The 19,972-nt window shown below is 41.0% G+C and overlaps 1 protein-coding gene across 2 annotated transcripts in view; it reads left to right on the forward strand.

Annotated features, from left to right (window-relative positions):
* FLT3 (fms related receptor tyrosine kinase 3) overlaps positions 1-19,972 on the forward strand; it is a 52,344-nt gene that overhangs the window by 9,959 nt on the left and 22,413 nt on the right. The window contains exons 2-8 of one of the 2 annotated variants that reach the window (XM_031506476.3): positions 10,546-10,670; positions 12,190-12,392; positions 13,178-13,293; positions 15,504-15,621; positions 17,002-17,138; positions 17,710-17,849; positions 17,931-18,084. In XM_031506476.3, coding sequence (XP_031362336.3) covers positions 10,546-10,670; positions 12,190-12,392; positions 13,178-13,293; positions 15,504-15,621; positions 17,002-17,138; positions 17,710-17,849; positions 17,931-18,084 — 993 coding nt within the window. The remainder of the gene's footprint in view (positions 1-10,545; positions 10,671-12,189; positions 12,393-13,177; positions 13,294-15,503; positions 15,622-17,001; positions 17,139-17,709; positions 17,850-17,930; positions 18,085-19,972) is intronic. The other variant, XM_085580038.1, reaches the window with a different exon arrangement.

Below are 19,972 nucleotides of genomic sequence, written 5' to 3' on the forward strand. Positions count from 1 at the left end.
TTCCTATGACAGAGATAGTGGAAAATATGAGGTGGGCCAGCATGTTTCTTTTAGAGGAGAACCCAGAAATGTGTGGGACCCAGCCACCTGCAGGATCTGTTAAACTCACAGAAAATTGGATTTCTCTCCAACAAAACAGCTGACAAACATTCCAGAGCAAGTTAAGGCACTGAGCCCTGCCACTGGCAGGAAGGTGAAATCAATGAGCACCCCAGGGGGAACCAAGTTTGATCTTGTCTCTTTCCCAAAACATGCAAAAACTTGGGTGCAAGCTGGTTTTGAGTATTGGATAAGGCCAGTACATTGTCTGCTCACTCAGGGAAACTGTTGTGCCCAGCAGACCACATATTCATGGTCATCCATCACCATATATTTCATGGATCAGAAGATAAGGTATCACTTCTGAAGATTCCCGAAGGTGAAAGGACTGTGCAGGAAAATAGTTGTTTTCCGATGAAGTAAATGCAACTTAAAACTCTGGGTGTTTTGTGTTTTTTGAGGTTTGGGGCCATTTGCTTTTCCCTTTCTTCAGAAAATTCCTCTGGTTATCCATATTTCAATGTACTGAGAAGCTGGAAGATGCCCAGAGTGCAGCCCAACTTCCAGGGCTGCCCCACATCTCTGCCCAGTGTTGGGTGGATGCTGCTGTTGTGGCTGCTCAGCAGAGGAAGGTTTGTCAGCAAAGCAGAGCTGTGGGCATCCTGTCCTGCTGCAGGAGCCCCTCCTATAATGACCCCCAAAATAATATAGCATGGAGCACCTCCTGGTCACAGGCTTCTGAAAATGTGTCTCTCAAAATACCTGAAACATCATTTAATTCTTATTTCAGCTGAGAAACTGCTTTAGATCACTGGGTTGATTTTGGTTTTCTGAAAATATTCCTTTAAAACTGCTGAAAAAAATGAGCAGGGCAGACAGACAGAAAAGCTAGTTTATTGCCTGGATATTTAGCACTGTTACTGTTGTAAGAGACAGTGCTTACTCCTTTGGTGGTAGATAAGATTTCTAATGTGTGATGTACAAGGGCTAGTTTGAAAAGTGATTTATTGTTAGAACATGCACTATAAAGAATATGTTGGATTTTACATTTGTACAACTGCTTTGGAGTTGAAACTATTTTTAATGCTAACCTCCCAATGAGACAAATAAGAACAACTAGTATTTATTTTGTTAATTTTTATCATATTTAGTTCCAAATGGGAACTGTGATTTTTTTTTTTCAAATATCTTAGATTTATTTTTGTCTTTTCTTATTTTGCAGCAAAATTGTTCTCTCCCACTCTCCCTCTTTCTGTCCATTCTTCCTCCATATACATCTCAGGCCTTCTGTGTTTCCTCCTCATTCCCTCTTCCAGGAAAGTAAGGACAACATCATCTAGTCAGTTATAGAAGCCTGTTTTCATTTAAAAGGGAAGTTTTGCCATACTAGGATGACAAGAAGTATCAGTTCTTTATCTGCCATCTTCTGTTTTCATTTCTGTTTCAGGCAGATCATCTTCTTCTTCTTGAATATGTGAGAGGACCCTTATACCTTTACACTTAGATACTTAAGTTAAAGTAGCCTTTGCTTGCAAGAAGTTAATAATTCCACTAACGTCAGGAGAAATGCTACAGTGTGTTGGGTAATGAGACTGGAGTACTTAAACACAGAGCAGTTAAAAAAAAAAAAGAGTTAAAGCAAACTTACTTATGTCATTAGATGAGATGGATCTGTTTACCTTACTTCAGGGTTGTCTATCCAGCATCTTAATAGTACAAACATGCCATTCCCATGAGCAAACATCCTCTAGAGAACAGTCCAGGATAAGGACAGCCCAATGCCACTTTCTAATTTGTGGGAGGCCTCTGTGGTAACATCACACCAGTGCTTCTTTGCCCACAAAATTGTGAAGTTGTTCACACAATCAGAGCAGGGTTCAGGAAGGGACCTCTGGAGATCATTTGGTCCAACCCAACTGCTCAAGCAGAGCCATCTAGAGCCAGCTCTTAGGATCCTGTCCAGGTAGCATTTCAGTACCTCTGAGGGTAGAGACCACCACCTCTCTGGGCAATGTGTGTCCATGTTTGGTCACCCATATGGTGGAAAAGTCTGTGCTCATTGCCTCTGTGTCACTGGGCACAACCAAGAAGAACCTGGCTCCATCCTCTTTGCACACTCCCTTCAGGGGTTTGTACATCTGAGCCTTCTCTTCCCTGCGCTAACAGTACCGGTTCTCAGCCTTTCCTCATAGGAGAGATGTTCCTGTCCCATAATCATGTTTGTGGTACTCCACTGCACTTTCTCCAGTATGCCCATGTCTCTCTTACACTGAGGATCCCACAGCTTGGCACAGTGCTGGGTAGAGGCAAAGGACCTCTGTCTTCTGGCAAAACACCTCCTAAAGTGGCTCATTGTTCACCATACTTAGTGGGGTGGAAAGGTAATTGGGAGCCAAGAAGCTCCCTTGAGAGGATGGAAGATGTGGACAAGAAGCAGAAGAAGAACCAGCCACACCATAGGTTCTTCCTCAGAGAGGTTGCCATGGTAGCTGAGGTTCACTATATTTTCAGCCACTTTTCAGCCACTTCCTAAAAAAGAGTGTCCTCAGCAGCCCCAGCTGTTCTTTGCAAACTGGATCACAAGTGGCTGGAATCGCACAAAATGTGGCTAAAGCAGCAGGTATTTCAGTGAGCTACCTGTGAGCACCAGCCTGAGCAGTCAAACTAGGTTGTTATTCTTCCTGACTTAATGAATGCTGAAATCACAATTTTTATCACAAGGCGTGGTTTGGGTATCAGTCTGCAATAAAGTAAATGGCAAAATTAATCAATAACGCTGGATATGTAATAGTATCATGAGAAAAATACTCCTGCACTCCCTCTAATTGTTAGCTTATTTTTGCTACATAAGGCACTGAATCTGACATACCTGTAAGTAACCAGTAAAAACAGGAGTATTTGCTGACTCACAGCTACCTGTTCTTTGGGGTAAGTTTTTGCCTGATTTTCCAACAGAGGAGTGTAAAATATATGCCCTATGTGATACCTTATTTGAAAACTTCAGCCATCTCAATTATTCTTTGATAAAATCTCTATGTAATTTACAAGTTGTCTGCAATGAGCCATAGGCTGGGCTGCTGACTGTCCTCCTCTAAGACAGGTATTAGCACTGAAAAGCATAATTTTATCCAAAAGATTAAGCTTACTGAAATCTATACCAAAATTTCTTAGGACATAACAAGGCAGAGGAAAAATAGAAAATAAATAATAAATACCTATTAACCAAGTTATTAGGTATTTATTAAAAAAAAAAAAAACATGAAAGAGCAAATTTCTTGCAGCTGTTTTCATCTGGGACCTTAAAATGGAGGGTTGATGAAAATATGAGGAAAATCTAAAATACAGAAAATGAATTAGTGGACAGAGTTTTCCTGTTGCTTGTGTCAGGCTCTGTTAGAATAAGTAGGGGGTCTTGGCAGTAATTTTCTGAGGCAGACTGAGGAAACTTCTCCATTTCTCATATGTTGAAGAAGATCTTTTAGATTAAGGCATAGATTAAATTTGGGAGAACTAGGGAAGCAAACTTCTTAGGAGAGGCAGTGTGGTTCACTACAGAAACGGACATAAAATGGATGTTATCAACCAGCAGAACCCTTTGCTGAGACTTGCATTGGATGCATAGAAATAGTTTACTCACTGTGACAAGTTTTAATGTAATATCTCTTCTGGATAAATAATTTTGAGACCACTTTAATAAAAATGGGCACAACCTACATGAAGGTGTTCTTCTGAGAAATAAGATTTTAATGTATGAGTAGTTCTTATGCAAAGAAAACCCAAACTTTTTTCTAATTTTTTTCCAAAAAAAAATCATAGAATCATAGAATCACTTAGGTTGGAAAAGACCGCTAAGGTCATCAAGTCCAAACATTAACCCAGCACTGCCAAGTCCACTACTAAATCATGTCCTGAAGTGTTACATCTGCACATCTTTTAAATAACTCCAAGGATAGTGACTCAACCACTTCTCTGGGCAGTCTTTTCTAATGCATGACCAACTTTTCTTGAAGAAATTGTTCCTGATATCCAATCTAAACTTGAGTCCATTTCCTTTTCTCCTCTGATTTTTTTACCAAGGAAAAGAGGCTGATCCCCAGCTCACCACTCTTTCTTTAAGGTAGTTGTAGAGAGCAATAAGGTCCCCCATTAACCTTTTTTCCGCCAGGCTAAACTCCCTCAGCCGCTGCTCATCAGACCTGTGCTCCAGACTCTTCCCTAACTTCTTGAAGTATTTTTAAGCTTTCTGTCTTTCAATTAAAAAAAAAAATAAAAAGAGAGAGAGAGAGAGAGAGAGAGAGAAAATGTTTGCTGGAACTTCCATGGGGAAAAAAATTTATAAAATCAGTCCTCAGCGATTTAACTAACGAATGAAAGAAGCCGCGGCCGCAGCGCCCCCTGCCGCCCGCACGCCCCGCCGCTGCTGCTGCTGGCCGCGGTCCCGCCCGGACACTGCCCCGCACGGACACACGGACACTGCCCCTCACAGACACTGCCCCGCACGGACACACGGACACTGCCCCACACGGACACTGCCCCGCACGGACACACGGACACTGCCCCTCACAGACACTGCCCCGCACGGACACACGGACACTGCCCCTCACAGACACTGCCCCGCACGGACACACGGACACTGCCCCGCACGGACACTGCCCCGCACGGACACACGGACACTGCCCCGCACGGACACTGCCCCGCACGGACACTGCCCCGCACGGACACACGGACACTGCCCCGCACGGACACTGCCCCGCACGGACACACGGACACTGCCCCTCACAGACACTGCCCCGCACGGACACACGGACACTGCCCCACACGGACACTGCCCCGCACGGACACACGGACACTGCCCCTCACAGACACTGCCCCGCACGGACACACGGACACTGCCCCACACGGACACTGCCCCGCACGGACACACGGACACTGCCCCTCACAGACACTGCCCCGCACGGACACTGCCCCGGGACAAACAGCGCCGAGTGCCAGCGCCCGCGCGGGTGGCAGGAACTCGGGAGGAGTTCGGGGGGCGGGGGAGGTGGTGGTGGCAGATGCAGGTGGCAAAATAACCGGTGCGAAGGGCTACAGGCCATGGCAAACAAGACTGGTAGGTGAGGGTAACATTCCAGGATGTTGTACAGTGTCAGTGTTGGACATCATTATTAGCTTTTGACTCGGTACACAGACCCAAATTGAGCATTTTTTGAAACCACACGACCTCGCCTAGTCCATTTTTCTTTCTGCTGTCTTGCTCAGAGGTTCAAATCTAGACATTCTTGTCCCCTCCTTCTAAATCCCCCGCACAGAGCCACCACACTCTATAGGCTTCTTTCCACCTCAAATCTCAATCATGCTTGAACACGACTTGAATAATTAAATCAATTCACGTGACATTTATTGTAACTAACTGGTAAGACCAGATAAATGACTGCTCCTGACACAGGCATACCCCAGGCAGTGTTACAACAGCTGGCCACAATTGCCATGAGCTGCAGCAGAGGCATCTTGTCACCCACCTTACTTATTAAACTCTGTTCTAATATGATTATTATTCCAAAACACAAAGCACCAGTTCTGGCCCTATCATCATATGAGAACAAACTCACAAAGTGCATATTTTTCTGAGCTGGGAGTTATTTAAGCTGAAAGGGTAAAGATGCTGAGGAAGGAAGCTGTGCAAAAAGATGAGGAAGGACAAAAAGTTAAGTTTGATGGGAAAAAAATAAGATATTGTTAAAAGCTAGAAACTAATTTAAGATCAGTTCTTTTTACCTGTCTTGCCTCCCTTTGACTTTTAGCATATTTGTATTGAGTACAATTCTCACTTCAGGATCTGCCATTCTGGGGGTGATCTGAGAAAAAGACTACAACATGCAAAAGTGGGGGTTTTAAAGAGTAAATGAATGAATATTAAGCTCATCCATTAGCTTAATAATGAGCTTAATACCACTATTTCAAAGATTTTTTTTTCTGATAAGTCATGACAGACATAACAGTTTTCCTGGAAGAAAGGGTCTGTCTACCTCCCCTGATCACAAAGAAAATTTTGGAAAATTAATCCAGAGAGTCATGCCCAGAGGACATAGTCAGAAACCAAATGAGACTCAAATCATAGTTTGCTTTATGTAAATCTTCTCAGCTGTAAAGCAGAGTGTAAAATTGTTCTATGTCTAGGAAAGGCCTGACTGTTATGTAAAATATTAAGCACCCTGAGCTGAACACAAATACAAGATGCATCCCTCGGTACGAAGAGAAAGGTTTTCATCTTTCACAATTCTCCAGTTCCCAAGCTATTGTCTTTCTAGTTAACTCAGACTTTCAGCATATTTTGGAGTGGTTTTCCCAGTCTTCCAAAGGCTACTTTTGTCACCCCCTTTTGAAAATAAAATTTTGGGAGCAGTTGCATCCATCTGGTAGGTAAACAGAGCTTTATCTGTTTAAGCTAAACTAGCTTAAACAGGGCTTCTTGGTTTGGTATCTCTCCAGTAGATTCAGACCTTTATTGTAAGCTCCCTTTTTGCCTTTTACAGGCATTTCCCCAAGTATGTGCCAACATATCTTGATGAAGTCTTGGCTCTGTCTATAGCAGCTAGATGTTTGACTGCAGTGAGAACAAGATTTCTCCTACTGCCTCTATTTTTGCATAAGCTATGAAAAGATGATGAAGGTGGAAAGCAGGCATAAACAAACATTCTGAGGCAGCAATTTATTTTCATTTCAGCTTCACTCTAGTTCAGCAATAGACAATATGATTATGCATGCTACATATTTGATATTCTTTACCCAGTGTTTTCAGTCTGTGCAGTTCTTAATTTGGGTTTTCAGGAGCATGACTGATGTGCAGACCATAACAGCAGTCCTTGAACAGACCACATAGAAGCTGAAAGATCAAGATGGCAAATCAGAACATTACCATTTTCCCAATGTTTCTTTTCTTGATTTTACTTTTTCTGAAAGGCTTATTCATGCTCTGCTTTTCTATTTTGTCCTACACAAGTCTTCAAGACCTACACAAATTTAGTCCATGTAAATACTTCTTACTATCATGTTACTAATTTGTTTTTCACTACATAGCATCTGGAATCATGTCAGGTTCAAAGTATCCTTCCTTACCCTAAAAACCTTCACAGGAATAAAGGTACACCAGAGCAGTGGCAAGCTGTTGCAGTTTACATGAAAAGGGGTCCCATTTTTACTCACACGTGAGGGTGTCAGGGTGCTCACTGCTTCCAGCATAGTCCCATATACTGTCCTTTACAGATGCAGTTCCAGCTCATCAGACACTTTGTTTGCATGTCTCACTTACAGTCTGTTTGCTACAGCTGTCTAGGTTTTGGCTGCAAATCTGCTCCCTGTTGGTGTTTAAATACACCCTTCCCTTTTCTGCTGTGGCCTTAGGACTCCCTCTGACAAGCAGCATGAGCAAAGTGGAGTAATGCCCTGCTGGGATACACTGGCTTAGCTTGTACAATCAGAAGTTAAAATTATTCACATATCAGAAACATAAAGCAAGGGAATGCTCAGCAAGCCAAATGAGTTGAGCTTTTGAGATCTATTTTCAGGTGGTTTTAGAAATCAGAGGACTTAAGTGGGTTTCCATCAGCTAAATCCCTGGCCACGAGCCAGGTGAATGGTCTCTGTTTTGAAAAGAGTGAAACCAGCAAACCAACAGAAGCGGAGAATGCTGAGCAGAGAAGGACTTGGTGAAAGGCTAGGGAAGGAGCTAGAAACCTGAGTTGCACTGATGGAAGAAATTCAGCATGCTTGGTGTAGATACCTCATGCATACCTGCCTTTCAGCTGCCCACTGGCACTCCCTGTCTCAAGAAGTGCCATTATTATTTTTATAGTCAATGGATGGAGGTACGTGTCTCCACAAAGAAATCACGTTCATCTTTCTTAGGGGTAACATGCAAGGTTTTACCCAGACATCTGCAAAAGCAGACCATTGTCTGTGCATGCTGTGGAAAGGCGGCAACCAAAATGAAGTGTATGTTGGGTGCTTGAATGAGAAAGACTCAGCCTTAATACACTTTGGCAAGGAGAAGAGGTTGCCAAAGTGTTGCCAGCTCAGAGCTCAGAGAGTTCCAGAAGATACAAGTGGCAAGGAGGAGATGGCAACAACACTTACTCATTTCTTCCTACTTCCAGTTTTGCTCCTTCATTGCCTGTAGAAAGAGACTCACATTCATCCTTCAAATACTTTGTGATGTATTTACCTTCTTTCCTTCTTTCAACACCAAGCTTTATGTGCAATCATCTCAGGACTGAGGGGAAAAAAAAAAAGAAAACTAAGCAAAACACCAAGGCCTGAGGGCAGAAATATTTTAGGTTGCCTGGAGAAAGATGTTATTTTATGATTCACTGCTTATTTGTACTATTGATGGCTGGCTTTTGGGAATTAATGGAAATCAGACACGTTTCACCTATCTAGCTGTAAAGTCTTACTTCTGTTTGGTGTAGTGGTGGGTACATGGTTACTGTAGCTCCTTTAAGGATAAAAGGTGACCTTTCAAGCTGCAGTCCTGTAGAAAGGCTTATGGGAAGCATTCTGGAGAGACAATGCCTTTGAGGTATCAGAAGCTTTCCCACACTGCTCTTTACCCATAAAGATAAAGGACTTCTGCTACTTGGGGCATCCACAGTTCCTCTGGGCAGCTTCATCCAATGCCTCAACACCATCCTAATGAGGAATTTCTTCCTAATATTTAATCTAATCCTGCCCTCTTTCAGTTGAAACATTCCACTTTGCCCTTATAAAACATCCCCTTCCAACTCTCTTCTAGCCCCCTTCAGGCACCTACAAGGTGCTGAAAGGCAGCCTTCTCCAGGCTAAACAGCCCCAAATCTCTCAACCTGTCTCCATAGGAAATAATCTTTGACAATTCTCTGATAATCTTTGTGTCCCTCCTCTGGACATGCTCCAATGATTCCATGTCCTTCTGTACCCCAGACTGAACACAGCACTGCAGGTAGGGTCTCACAAGAGCAAAGCAGAGGGGCAGAATCCCCTCCCTTGACCTGCTGCCCATGCTGCTTTTGATGCACCCCAGGGTGAAGTTGACTCTCTGTGCTGCAAGGGTACACTGCCAGCTCATATTGAGCTTCTCATCCACCAACATTCCTGAGTCCTTCTGCCCAAAACTACTCTCAATGTTCCACTCAGCCTGTGTTTGTGCTTGGGATTGCCCTGACCCAGGTGAAGCACCCTCCACTTGAACATCATGAGGTTCTCACAGGCTCACGCCTCCAACCAACCCAGGTCCCTCTGGATGACATCCCTTCTCTCCAGTGTATTGACTGCAGCACACAGCTTGTTATCATCGGCAAACATGCTGAGGATGCACTTGATCCCACTGTCCACCTCATTGATAAAGATGTTAAAACATATTGGTCCCAGTTCTGACCCCTCAGGAATACCACTTGTCACTGCTCTCTGCTTGGACATCAGGCCATTGACCATCCAGCCAATTCCTTATCCACTGATTGATCTCTGTCAAATTCATGTCTGTCCACATTAGACACAAATTTTCACGTAGAACAGTGGCTAATTCTTTGCACAAGTCCAGGTAAATTATGTCAGTCACACTCTTTCCTCACACACCAAAGCTGTAACCCCATCATAGAAAGCCACCAGATTTGCCAGGTGCCATTTGCCCTTAGTGAAGTCATGTTGGCTGTCACCAATCACCTCCTTATTTTCCATGTGCCTTCTTATAGTTTCTAGGAGAATCTGCTCCATCATCTCAACAGACATTGAGACTGCCTGTCCTGTAGTTCCCCAGGTCTTTTTTTTTTCCCCTTTGAAAAGGGGACTTATGTTTTCCCTGTTCCTATCAGTGGGAATTTCACAGGACTGACACAGATTTTCAAATATGATGGATACAACCTTACCCACTTCCACTGTCAGTTCCCTCAGGATACTCAGATGCATCTCATCAGGTCCCACAGATTTGTTCACCTTGAGGGTCCTTAGATGTTTTCAAACCTGATCTCTTACAGCAGGTGGTTCTTCATTTTCCCAGCTCTTACCTTTGCCTTCTCAAGGAAGGAAGGTGTGTGATCATCCTCCATCTGACAGTGGGCAAACACTGACCTGTGCTGCAGAGTTTGGTGCTGCAGGCTTTGGTGCTTTCCAGCACAAGGATGCAAAAGAGATGTGCAAGAGAACATCTGTGTTTGGTAATCCTGTTTCTAAAGAAGCCTCTATAACACATATTGGCTTTTGTCTTTAGACTTTCTCTCCAGTATTATGGGACATACTTGTAAACCTTGATGTGCCTGTGCTTTTGAAAGGTTCACCAAATAGAGCTTCCATTCAGCTTCAATACACAAATGCAGAGTTAGCAAATTCATACAGTATGTCTGCATATCCAATTTGGCTTTTTTTTTTTTTTTTTTTTGCTATAATCTTTCTACAGTTTTGCTGTATTTTAACTAAAATTACTATCCCATAGCAGAGATCTAGACTTTATTACATGTGCTTTCTATTTCTGTTTTGCAGTTTTTGTTATGACAGCAGTTGCTTTCACTTCTACAATGACTCAAAATACATCTGAGATCATGTGTGGGTTTATCAGCCAGAAGGATGAAGGTTCAGAAGCACCACAGACATCAGTAGCTCCTAAGGTGATATAATAGAGAACAAGTTGCTTGTAAAATGTTCCTGTCTGTTCCAGGAATACCTTCCCAGGAACTTACAACACCCTAAACCTTTAGAATGTGAGGACATCACAGACAAAATCACTAGGGTTATGCCAAATATGGCTCCAGAAGGTTAGAGTGATACATATCTGAATATTCAGACTCTGAAACTGTGAATAGTTAAGTACCAGTTTTCTCTAAAACTGGCTTTTTTTATTAACATCTTGATGTTATATCAGCATGCCTGAATATTGCTGGATATTGTTGGCAACATATCAGTGTAAAAATATATATGAACACGTGTGCCCTTAAGAGGAGACTGCCATGGCCATGGTGTGTGATGCCATTGTTGCTGGGACTGACAGAAAGCTGTACTGCCCTCTATTCCCACCACCAAAGCCCATAAATCCCTGCCAGGTCCGAACTTTGACTTCAACACCAAAGATGGACAATTAATCAAATACAGTTTTATTTTTTTCTCTTCTGTCTCAAAATGGTAAAAAACCAGGTGGAGGTGATGTGTAACTAAATTATAAATCATCTGAGACCTGCAGTTAAAACATTTCCTGAGGATTCTTGTTTCAAGGCAGTCTTATGAAATCTTTTTCATTCCTGAACAACTGAATCAGTAATTCAACTAATAAATGAAGGTATAGCAGCCAAAGCTGTGCTGTCCTGGTATCTGACAAGGCAGAACATGGCTCTTACTTCTGGGTACTTCTCAGGTCAAGAGAAAGGAGAAAGGAGAGAGTCATGGAAAAACCAACCAAACAAGCAAAATGGGGATGCAATGAACTCTGTCCTTTCATAAACTTACACTGGATAAAATTCACCCAACAAAGCAATGGAGATATTTAGGGCTCTTCTTCTGATGGAGCTACTTACTTACCACCTTTTGCTGTAGCTAATCTTAGAGACTCACTAATCCATTGGTGGCTTTCAGAATGACTGTGGAAGATTCTGTTTCTGTTTGCAATTCTCCTTTAATTGTACACAGTGGTGAGGAAATGAAAAATATGACAGCATCCAGCCCAAATGTTCCTTACCCAATAAAGCCCCCAAGGAGTTGAGGAGCAGTCTAGCCAGATGATGCAGTGACAAACAATGAGATGCTAAAATAAAACCAGCATTCTGACCCTGCCTTTGCTTCCAAGCTGCAGACAGAAAGGTTTTATTATAGTTCTGTGTCTCCCTATGGTTCTAAATAAAAGGAAACAAAATCAAGTGTAAAGAATAACCCATATCACTACCAGAAATTATCATGGCGCTGGCTAAGATTGTTCTGTGGTGTTTGTCTAGAGAACAGCATTTACTAATTCAACAGGAACCCTAGAGAGTTCCCTCGTGCAGTAGAATTCAACATATTTATTAGTAGGTTGGATTGTAGCAATCAAAAAAGAGCATCCTTTAAAAATATCTGAATAAAAAAAAAAAATTATAAAAAAAAAGACAAATAAAGCTAACTGCTAATGAATACCTAACAGTCTGTCCTCCTGCATTGCAGGTTCCTATTATTTTGGAAGACCTTGGGTGTTACTTGAATTCTCAAGGAATGGAGAATATCTACCATACAATTAAAAATGTGGAAGTCAATGTATTTGAAGATATTGAATTAAGAATAACAATGAGTATTCCAAATATCATTTCATGCTTCTGGTTCTTTAAAAAGAGCAAAGCCTGTAAACTTTCTTTCGACTCAGAGAATAGGTAAGTCAAGGGATGTACTGGATCAAAGATCCTTTAAGAGATCTTTTCCTTTAGAATGCAAATTGAATGTTTTCTCTGTGCCTTTGTTTGATTTCATGTGTGCATTATCTTTTTCAATCTCTTAATCCTTAACTGTTGTCACTCAGCAGCACATCACTGATTGTCATTTAGATCAATGTACACATATGAACCTTAAAACCAATAATATTTTAAAATAAGCTTGTTCTTTTAATTTGTATAGCATCCTGCATGGGGGTCTCCAGGCACTCTCTGACATTGATGGATTTGAGCTTTCCCATGCTCATGAGGAAAAATTGTGATTTTATAGTCAAAGAAACAGAGGCATGGAGAGTTATATGACTTTTAGGATCACAATGCACATCAAGAACAACAGCAACAGCATTCTAACTCTCACAGCCAAACCTGGACTGGAACCTGAGTCTCCATAATTGCCTCCTCATGCAAAACTTGTATAATAAGACTGTAGGTAAAGCATTTGTCTGTGGAGCTCCTGAACTGCCTCAAGCTCCGGAAAGCCCTCCTTGCCAATCCTCACCATTCAGTATGTGGTACTGTGGCTGTAAGTTCCTATGGGCTGCTTGTGTAGGAAGACACATGAAGGAAATATTTCAGGTTGAAGGGCACTATGTAAATAATGAAAACCACTATTTACAACCTTTAAAGGGTTTTTGCAAGCACTAAAGGGCTAAAATTTAATTGTGTGTGCTGCATATTACCTTCTTCATATTAACGTGCCAAATACAACTTTACTTTCTGTTTTATAGATATATAACATCTTTGGTTTTTTCCCAAATAAAAGAAGGACAAGCTGGAAAATACACCCTCTTGGTCACAAGTAAATCTGGCAATTACAGAGTAGTTGTGCCTGTTCTCATCCAAAGTAAGTATGTCTAATGAAAGGGGTCATTCCATCAATAGGTTCAAGGGCAGAGGCTCAAGTTCAGTCAAAGCAATGAAGCTTTCATGTGCTGCACTTCAAGCATCTTCCTAGATTAGCATAGCACTTGGAGCTGTCTTCGGAGGCTGAAGGCAGAACCACAAACTATGTGAGAGTCAGCTTTCTCTAGTCAATAAACCATGCTAATGAACAAATAAAGATGTAAATGTGCAGAAGCTTTCTTCTCCCCTGTGAAAAATTCCTCTCTGTGTCAAAAGGGACACACTGATTGTGGGTTTTTTTGTGCTTTTAGGGCTTGTAGGCTAGATTTTTTTTTTTTATCTCAGCCTGTTTATTGTTGATGTTGCTAACTGGGTTGTAATCTGGACCAGATCAGGATTTCCCTTTTATATTCTGGTCACACACTTTAACCTGCTGCTGCTTTTCCACTTGCGCCTGCTGCTGGGTCTCTCACTTCTCTCACTGCTTTTCCTTTTGCAATTCTGTGGGTGGCAAGAGGTACACTGAGGAAAGGGGAAAGAAACAGTCCCTCTTCTCAGTGGCAGCTTTGACTTGTTCATTGTCTTTTAAACCAAAACCCATCAGTTCTGCAGCTGCTTCACACAAGTGTGCCCGAGAAGCTGAGGTTTTAGCTGCTGTTAAATGCTGATGGCAGAGCACCTGTGAGGTGCAACTTTTTGAAAGGCTCCCAGTGGGAGTGGATTTGATTGAGTTTTCTCAAGGCTCCCACAAGAGACATCTCTGATGCAAAGGCAAAAGCTGCAACAAAGTGCAAGCTTCTGTTTCTAACTAGGGATGTCCAAAAACATCTCAAAAAAACGCATAAAGACACATGGTGACATGATTTTTTAACAGAATATAAAGATTATATTATTTTGTCTGGAAAGGGACAAATTTAAAGATAAAATTTAAAACAGCAAAAAGAAATTTCAAAGGCAAAATCTCAATCCCAACAGCTAAAAGACTAGCAAACACTATCAGGTTTAACAAGTGCTATTACTTGCCTTGATTTTAACAAACTGTGACTAATCAGCATTTGTTTTTCTCTATTTAGTTGTTTTTAAAGTATTTCTTCTGTTTAACTTTTTTCTCTCTCTCTGGTTCAGAAAAGTCACCTCTAATCTCTCCTGGTTTAATTTGAAAGCTTACTGCATGCCTCAATTATAAATTTAACAGCTTCATTGAGGGGACAAAGTATTAAACCTTTCATTAAGAATTGCCATCTCTATATCAATTAGGCTTTAGAGGTAAAAAGTGTTATTACATGTGCAAGCAAGAATAGCTTGAAACAATGTCGGAAAAGGTCCTTTCCCTATCAATTGCTTGGATTGCTTTCTCTTTGCTCCTGTGAATTTAATGTCATAATTACATTTTTATAAAACCCTTCAGGCTAGATGTGAATCCTTCAACTTGGATATGAATCTCTGTAGGTAAAAAAAAAACCTCTTAGGCTTATCCTGTAAGACATAAATGAGGAAAGAAATTACAAAGCCATGAGTATTACTTTCACCTTAGTGCGTCACCTTGCCCACAATGCAAGTATGACTGAGGAAAATGTCACTTTTACATGTGGCAGCTGCAATTTCATTGAAACAGGACTTAAAACTGGACACAGTGCTTTTCATTTTGAGTCAAACCTTTATCAGATTCAATACATTAAATTTTTTGCTCCTAGTCCAGGTCTGTGCCTGAGAGGTTCAGGGTGCTGGGAATTGTCTAGGAATCATTTCTCTCTGGGTCACAGATGCAGGGTAGAGAAGTTTGCTGGTTATCAGAAGTCCTTATCACCCCTTCTGTCTCCATCATGAGCAAACCCCATTTTGTGTACAGATTTTTTAGTCTCAACAGATACTCCACCAAAGGACAGGCTTAGCATGTAATTTCAAAATCACATTTGTTCCCACCCAGTGAAATGAATAGCAACCACAGCAAATTAACACCTTTCAGATTCAGGATTATCCCCTGGCATATAGAGGCAGGCCTTTGGTACAGGGAAGCTGTGTATTTAGCAATCAAGGCTGAAAAGCTCATGAGACCAACCCACCCACCTAAGGCTAAATTGTTTTCTGTTCCCTCAGTGTTAAATCTCCTGAAACAAATCGCAGCTCTGTAACTTTATGTACTACAAAATAAGCAAAACACTCTTTCAAAATTATTTCAGCTTTCTTTAACTTTTGCATGATTTTTATCAGAAAAACCAGCCAAACCCTATTTCAGGAAAAGGGAAAAATCAGATTCTATCGAGTGCATATCTGAGAGTTACCCCCAGCCCTCTGTGGAATGGATATTCTGCAAAACACCAGAAAAGAGGTATGTGTATGTTTATACGCATGGTGAATCTCTAGACTGAAAGTTTGCCATCTTCTGGAGAAAAAGTGACAGGGTGAGAAGAAATGACCTCAAGATGTGCTGAGGGAGGTATCAGATTTTATATTAGGAAAAATTTCTTCACTTATAGGGTTGCTAATCACTGGAACAGGCTGCCTAATAAGCAAATTAATCACCATCCCTGGAAGTGTTCAAAAAACGTGTAATGTGGCACTTGGAGACCTGGTTTAGTGGTGAACATGGCAGAGTTAATTTGATGGTTGGACTCAGTAATCTTAGATGTCTTCTCCAGTGTTAATGATTCTATGATTATTGTGCCTACTCAGCTGGGGATATAACTGAAGAAGAGCATTTGATTCAGGATTTTTGGAGATGGGCTCTGCTGTTTGGCACACTCATGGGCTGGTTGAAAACCTGTGTCCATGTGATCCACTTTTGGAGTGCTGCAACACATCTTTCCTAAAACTTTTGACTATTTTGCTCTTTTGGAAACTGTCAGCTCTTGGCTTTAGAAATGTTATTCCAGATTCATATTTTGATGACACAAAGACAAATCAAAGGCATTGTTTTCCCCTAGCTTTTCATGTTGTTTTAAAATTTGAATCTTACAATTATAGAACACTTTAGATCAGAAAAGACCTTAAAAGCTCATCTTTAGAGTCTAAGTGCACTGCAATATGCAGGTACATCTGCCACGAGATGACTTGATGGTTTCAAATCACCTCTCTGTGCCTTAGCAGAGCTTCTAGAAGTCTGTTCTGTGACCTTCCCAGGTACAGAGGTGAGGATGACAGCTTGGCAGTTCCCATAGGCTTCCTTTCTACCCTTTTTTAAAATGATGCAAAGTTTCCCTTTTTCTAGTCACTGGGGGCTTCACCAGGAGTATCAGAGCTGAGAAGACAAGGGGTCATGATTTTGTGAGCTAAATAATCTTCTCCATTGTATTAATATATAAAGTTTATTCTATTAACAGGGGCAATAATACTTTTCTCTGCAGCATGGCAGTTTGGGGTCTGGATCTCATAATACCACTGGATTTGCAGCACCTCCCACCACCAGGAAATCAGAGATGCAGTGTGAAAGCTCAGCCTCTATGATTTTACTCTTGTCTGGATTTTAATCACATCATTACCTGTCTAAGAACCAGTTTGGGCATATTCAGGGCATTTCAGCTCACATTTCTGCCCAGACTGTGACATTTTTTCTTTCTTATCTTCACCTTTCCTAGTTCCTTTTTATTCAGTATGTGAAATCCAGTTTTCCCACTATTGTTTGCATATTCTCATGGCTTAGAGATTTATCAGATTTATTTGCTTGCGGTTAACCAAATGAGTCAATGTATAATTATGCTTGTAATTGCAGTTGCCCTTATAAAAGGCATGAAGAAACTGGAGAAATAGATGGCAAACAGATGGTGCAACATGAATTATTTCAAACTTACATATGGTGCTGTGCAGTTAATGTCCTGGGCAGAGAATGCACCAGCCTCTTTACAATAGGTAACTTCCCTATAAAGTTTACTTTCAAGTGAGCTCAATGCTGCTGCTGAAGTTAGTTGCACTACCCATCTGAGTATGATTTCTGGTTTAAGCTACTTTTTCGTAATCACTGGAATAAAGCTAACACCTAATTCAAATAACTCTTTCTGGTCTCTGTAAAAAGCCTCTTGCCTTTCTATATTTGCTATACTTGTATTGACTTTTTTGTTCATGCTTTTAGGACTGTGTGCATGGAAAAGCTCTCCAAAGTGTTCTCAAACATATGTATTTATATATAATTATTAGTTAATATATGCACTCAGATTGACTTGCTTGGTTTTTTTTTTAAATAAACCCAACCTGAGCTAAGCTCTATGCTTCATTGTGCCTTAGAGGTATCTTGTGAATCACGACAAAATTTGTTTTGAGACATCTAAATCCATGAAGATTACTAATTTCATTATTATGGTAATTATCATTACAATGTAAAAATTAATATCTATGCAGCATTAGCAGAAAAATATGTTGATCTAACTGAGCATTTTCTAGGCAAAATGATGGTTGTTTCAGTGTCTATGTTTTGGTTTTTTAGATTTAAATGAAAGACAAGCAGCACCTTTACCTGAGCTACTACTTAAGGTCAGTGAACCATTGCTGATCAGATGCAGAGCTGTTCACCAAAATTATAAATTCAGAATACAACTGTCTTTTGAAAACAGAGAAGTTGAGCAGGTAAAAATACAGGGCATATTCTAAAATAGTCTATATTGAGCACTATCAACTGATTAAATGTGAATCTCTGTTGAAAACCAGGGTTGTCACTTTGAAGGATTAGAATATCAAGAAAACTTCTCAGCAATTCGGATCCAGTATGTGTTTGTTTCAGCAGCAGAAAAAAATGACAGTGGACATTACACCTGTTCTTCTACTGCTCATCTGAATCAAACTGCTTTGATCACAGTTCTAGGTAATTCCAATCCCTGGTGTTAATTTTGTCTCTCAGCTGTTTTGCTTTGTTTTCCATGTGTCTGTTCTTTACTTGCAGATATGCAGTGTATGTTTGTAGTTCCCTTGCTAAGGAAAAAGTCTATTTGCACTTACAAGCAATCCAGGAGAGGCAAGAGATTAATCTGAACTGAGTCATTCTGGCACCTGAATACAATTAACCTTTTCTTTATATTGCTTTTAAAAGAATTCCCTTTAAAAGACAGTGCTTTTAGAGGTGAAATGAAATGGCAGTGTTTAGAGACACAGTCTGTATGACTGTTTCAATGGGGTCTTCTAGAAGCACAGGCTGGAATTCATCCCACATGTTGGTGACTCTCAGCCCGTGTACCAGAGAGACGTAATTTTAAAAAGCAAATCTCATTCTACTTAAGCAACATGCTGATTTGAAAGCCAGTGGTGTTGAATTTAGTTGAGAGCAGCCTCAACTGCAAACTTTGTTCCTCAGATGGAAATAATATACAAATAGGCCTAGGTCTGGAAATAAGGGATAAAAAGGAAAGCTGTAGGTAGGACCATGCTGCTGGAGTAGGTATAGGGGTATAATTTATGGCTGGTGTGCTTGGAGTTGAAGCCTCTAGCCCTGAAAACAAGGCTCTCTGAAGCAGTCACCATATGTTTGACCTTAGATGTAGTTGCTCTCAGGATTTACGATTCCTAGTCTAGGTATGGTAGGAAGTGAGAATACTTACCCTAGTCTCTTCAAAAATGACTTTGCCAGTGCAATATCCCCTTTTCAGCTTCTGCCTACCACTGAGCAGGAAGTCCTCTCATCATTTGCAGTAACTGAGTATGTATGATACCTGTGCATTTTTTCTACACACATCTCCTTGGTAAACAGGAACATAGAGGTCAGGGTGTACTATAGAGATAGGGCAAGATCCTCTTTTTAATCAGTAGCATATGTCAGAAATAGTGGCTTCTGGGATCTGTGAACTATCAGGTGTGAGCATGGGTGAATGTCAGAGAGAGTATTTGAGTTGCTGTCCCTGGAAGGCTGTATTTCTGAGCTGTATTTCTGAGGGTATTTTTTTCACTGCAATGCACCAACCTATATTGATTGGCTGTGCCCTCCTTAATGCCCCTTCATCCCAACAAAACTTCTGAGGGTTCATTGTCTTTGCTGGTGAAAAAATCAATTTGTTTGCTTACATGGTGGATTAAAGCAGGTGATGTTGTCACACCAAGCTAACAGCTGTGCTTCTCTCTCCAAGGTTCTACAGGAATATCCTGTGCTTCTGATCCGTCCCATCATTTAGCCTAATGCACTAATGACAATCACCGTGGGTGTGAATTTACGCTAACAATGCAGATTTCATTTCAGCAGTGATACAGATACAGATTTCACTCGGTTGCCAATGTGTTAGGGTAGCAGTTTCTGAAACAATCAGTGTCCCACCTTCAAATCATTATTGTGCATGATTCAACACCTGTAGCTTCACTGGGAATCGTCATGGTGAAATTTATCCAAGAGAAAACTGATTTGGTTGGCAGACATTCCATTGCCTGGGGAGCCTGGCTATCAGATCTGTATGGATGGGTGTTCTTCAAATCTCTAATAATGCCTTCCAGCCAGATTGCTTTGATTTGCTCTTTGGTAATTGATACCTCACCAATTTATCCCATTTTGTGTGACTGTCAGGTCAGGCAAGGTGGTTAGGCCACTTCAAAGCACAACAGAGATCATGGCAACAGCTGCAACTGCAAGGTTCTTTGTTACTGCAGGCCTTACGTTCAGTTTCCACCAGCATTAGAAAAAGAATTTTTAGCACTACACAATCTTAGTTCAGTAATATGTAAGTTATTTTTCAGCACATTACATTAAAAGCAAAAAATACAGAAATATGAGG

Source organism: Lonchura striata, chromosome 1, assembly GCF_050655825.1.
Source record: "Lonchura striata isolate lonStrDom1 chromosome 1, ASM5065582v1, whole genome shotgun sequence".
NCBI lineage: Eukaryota > Metazoa > Chordata > Aves > Passeriformes > Estrildidae > Lonchura > Lonchura striata.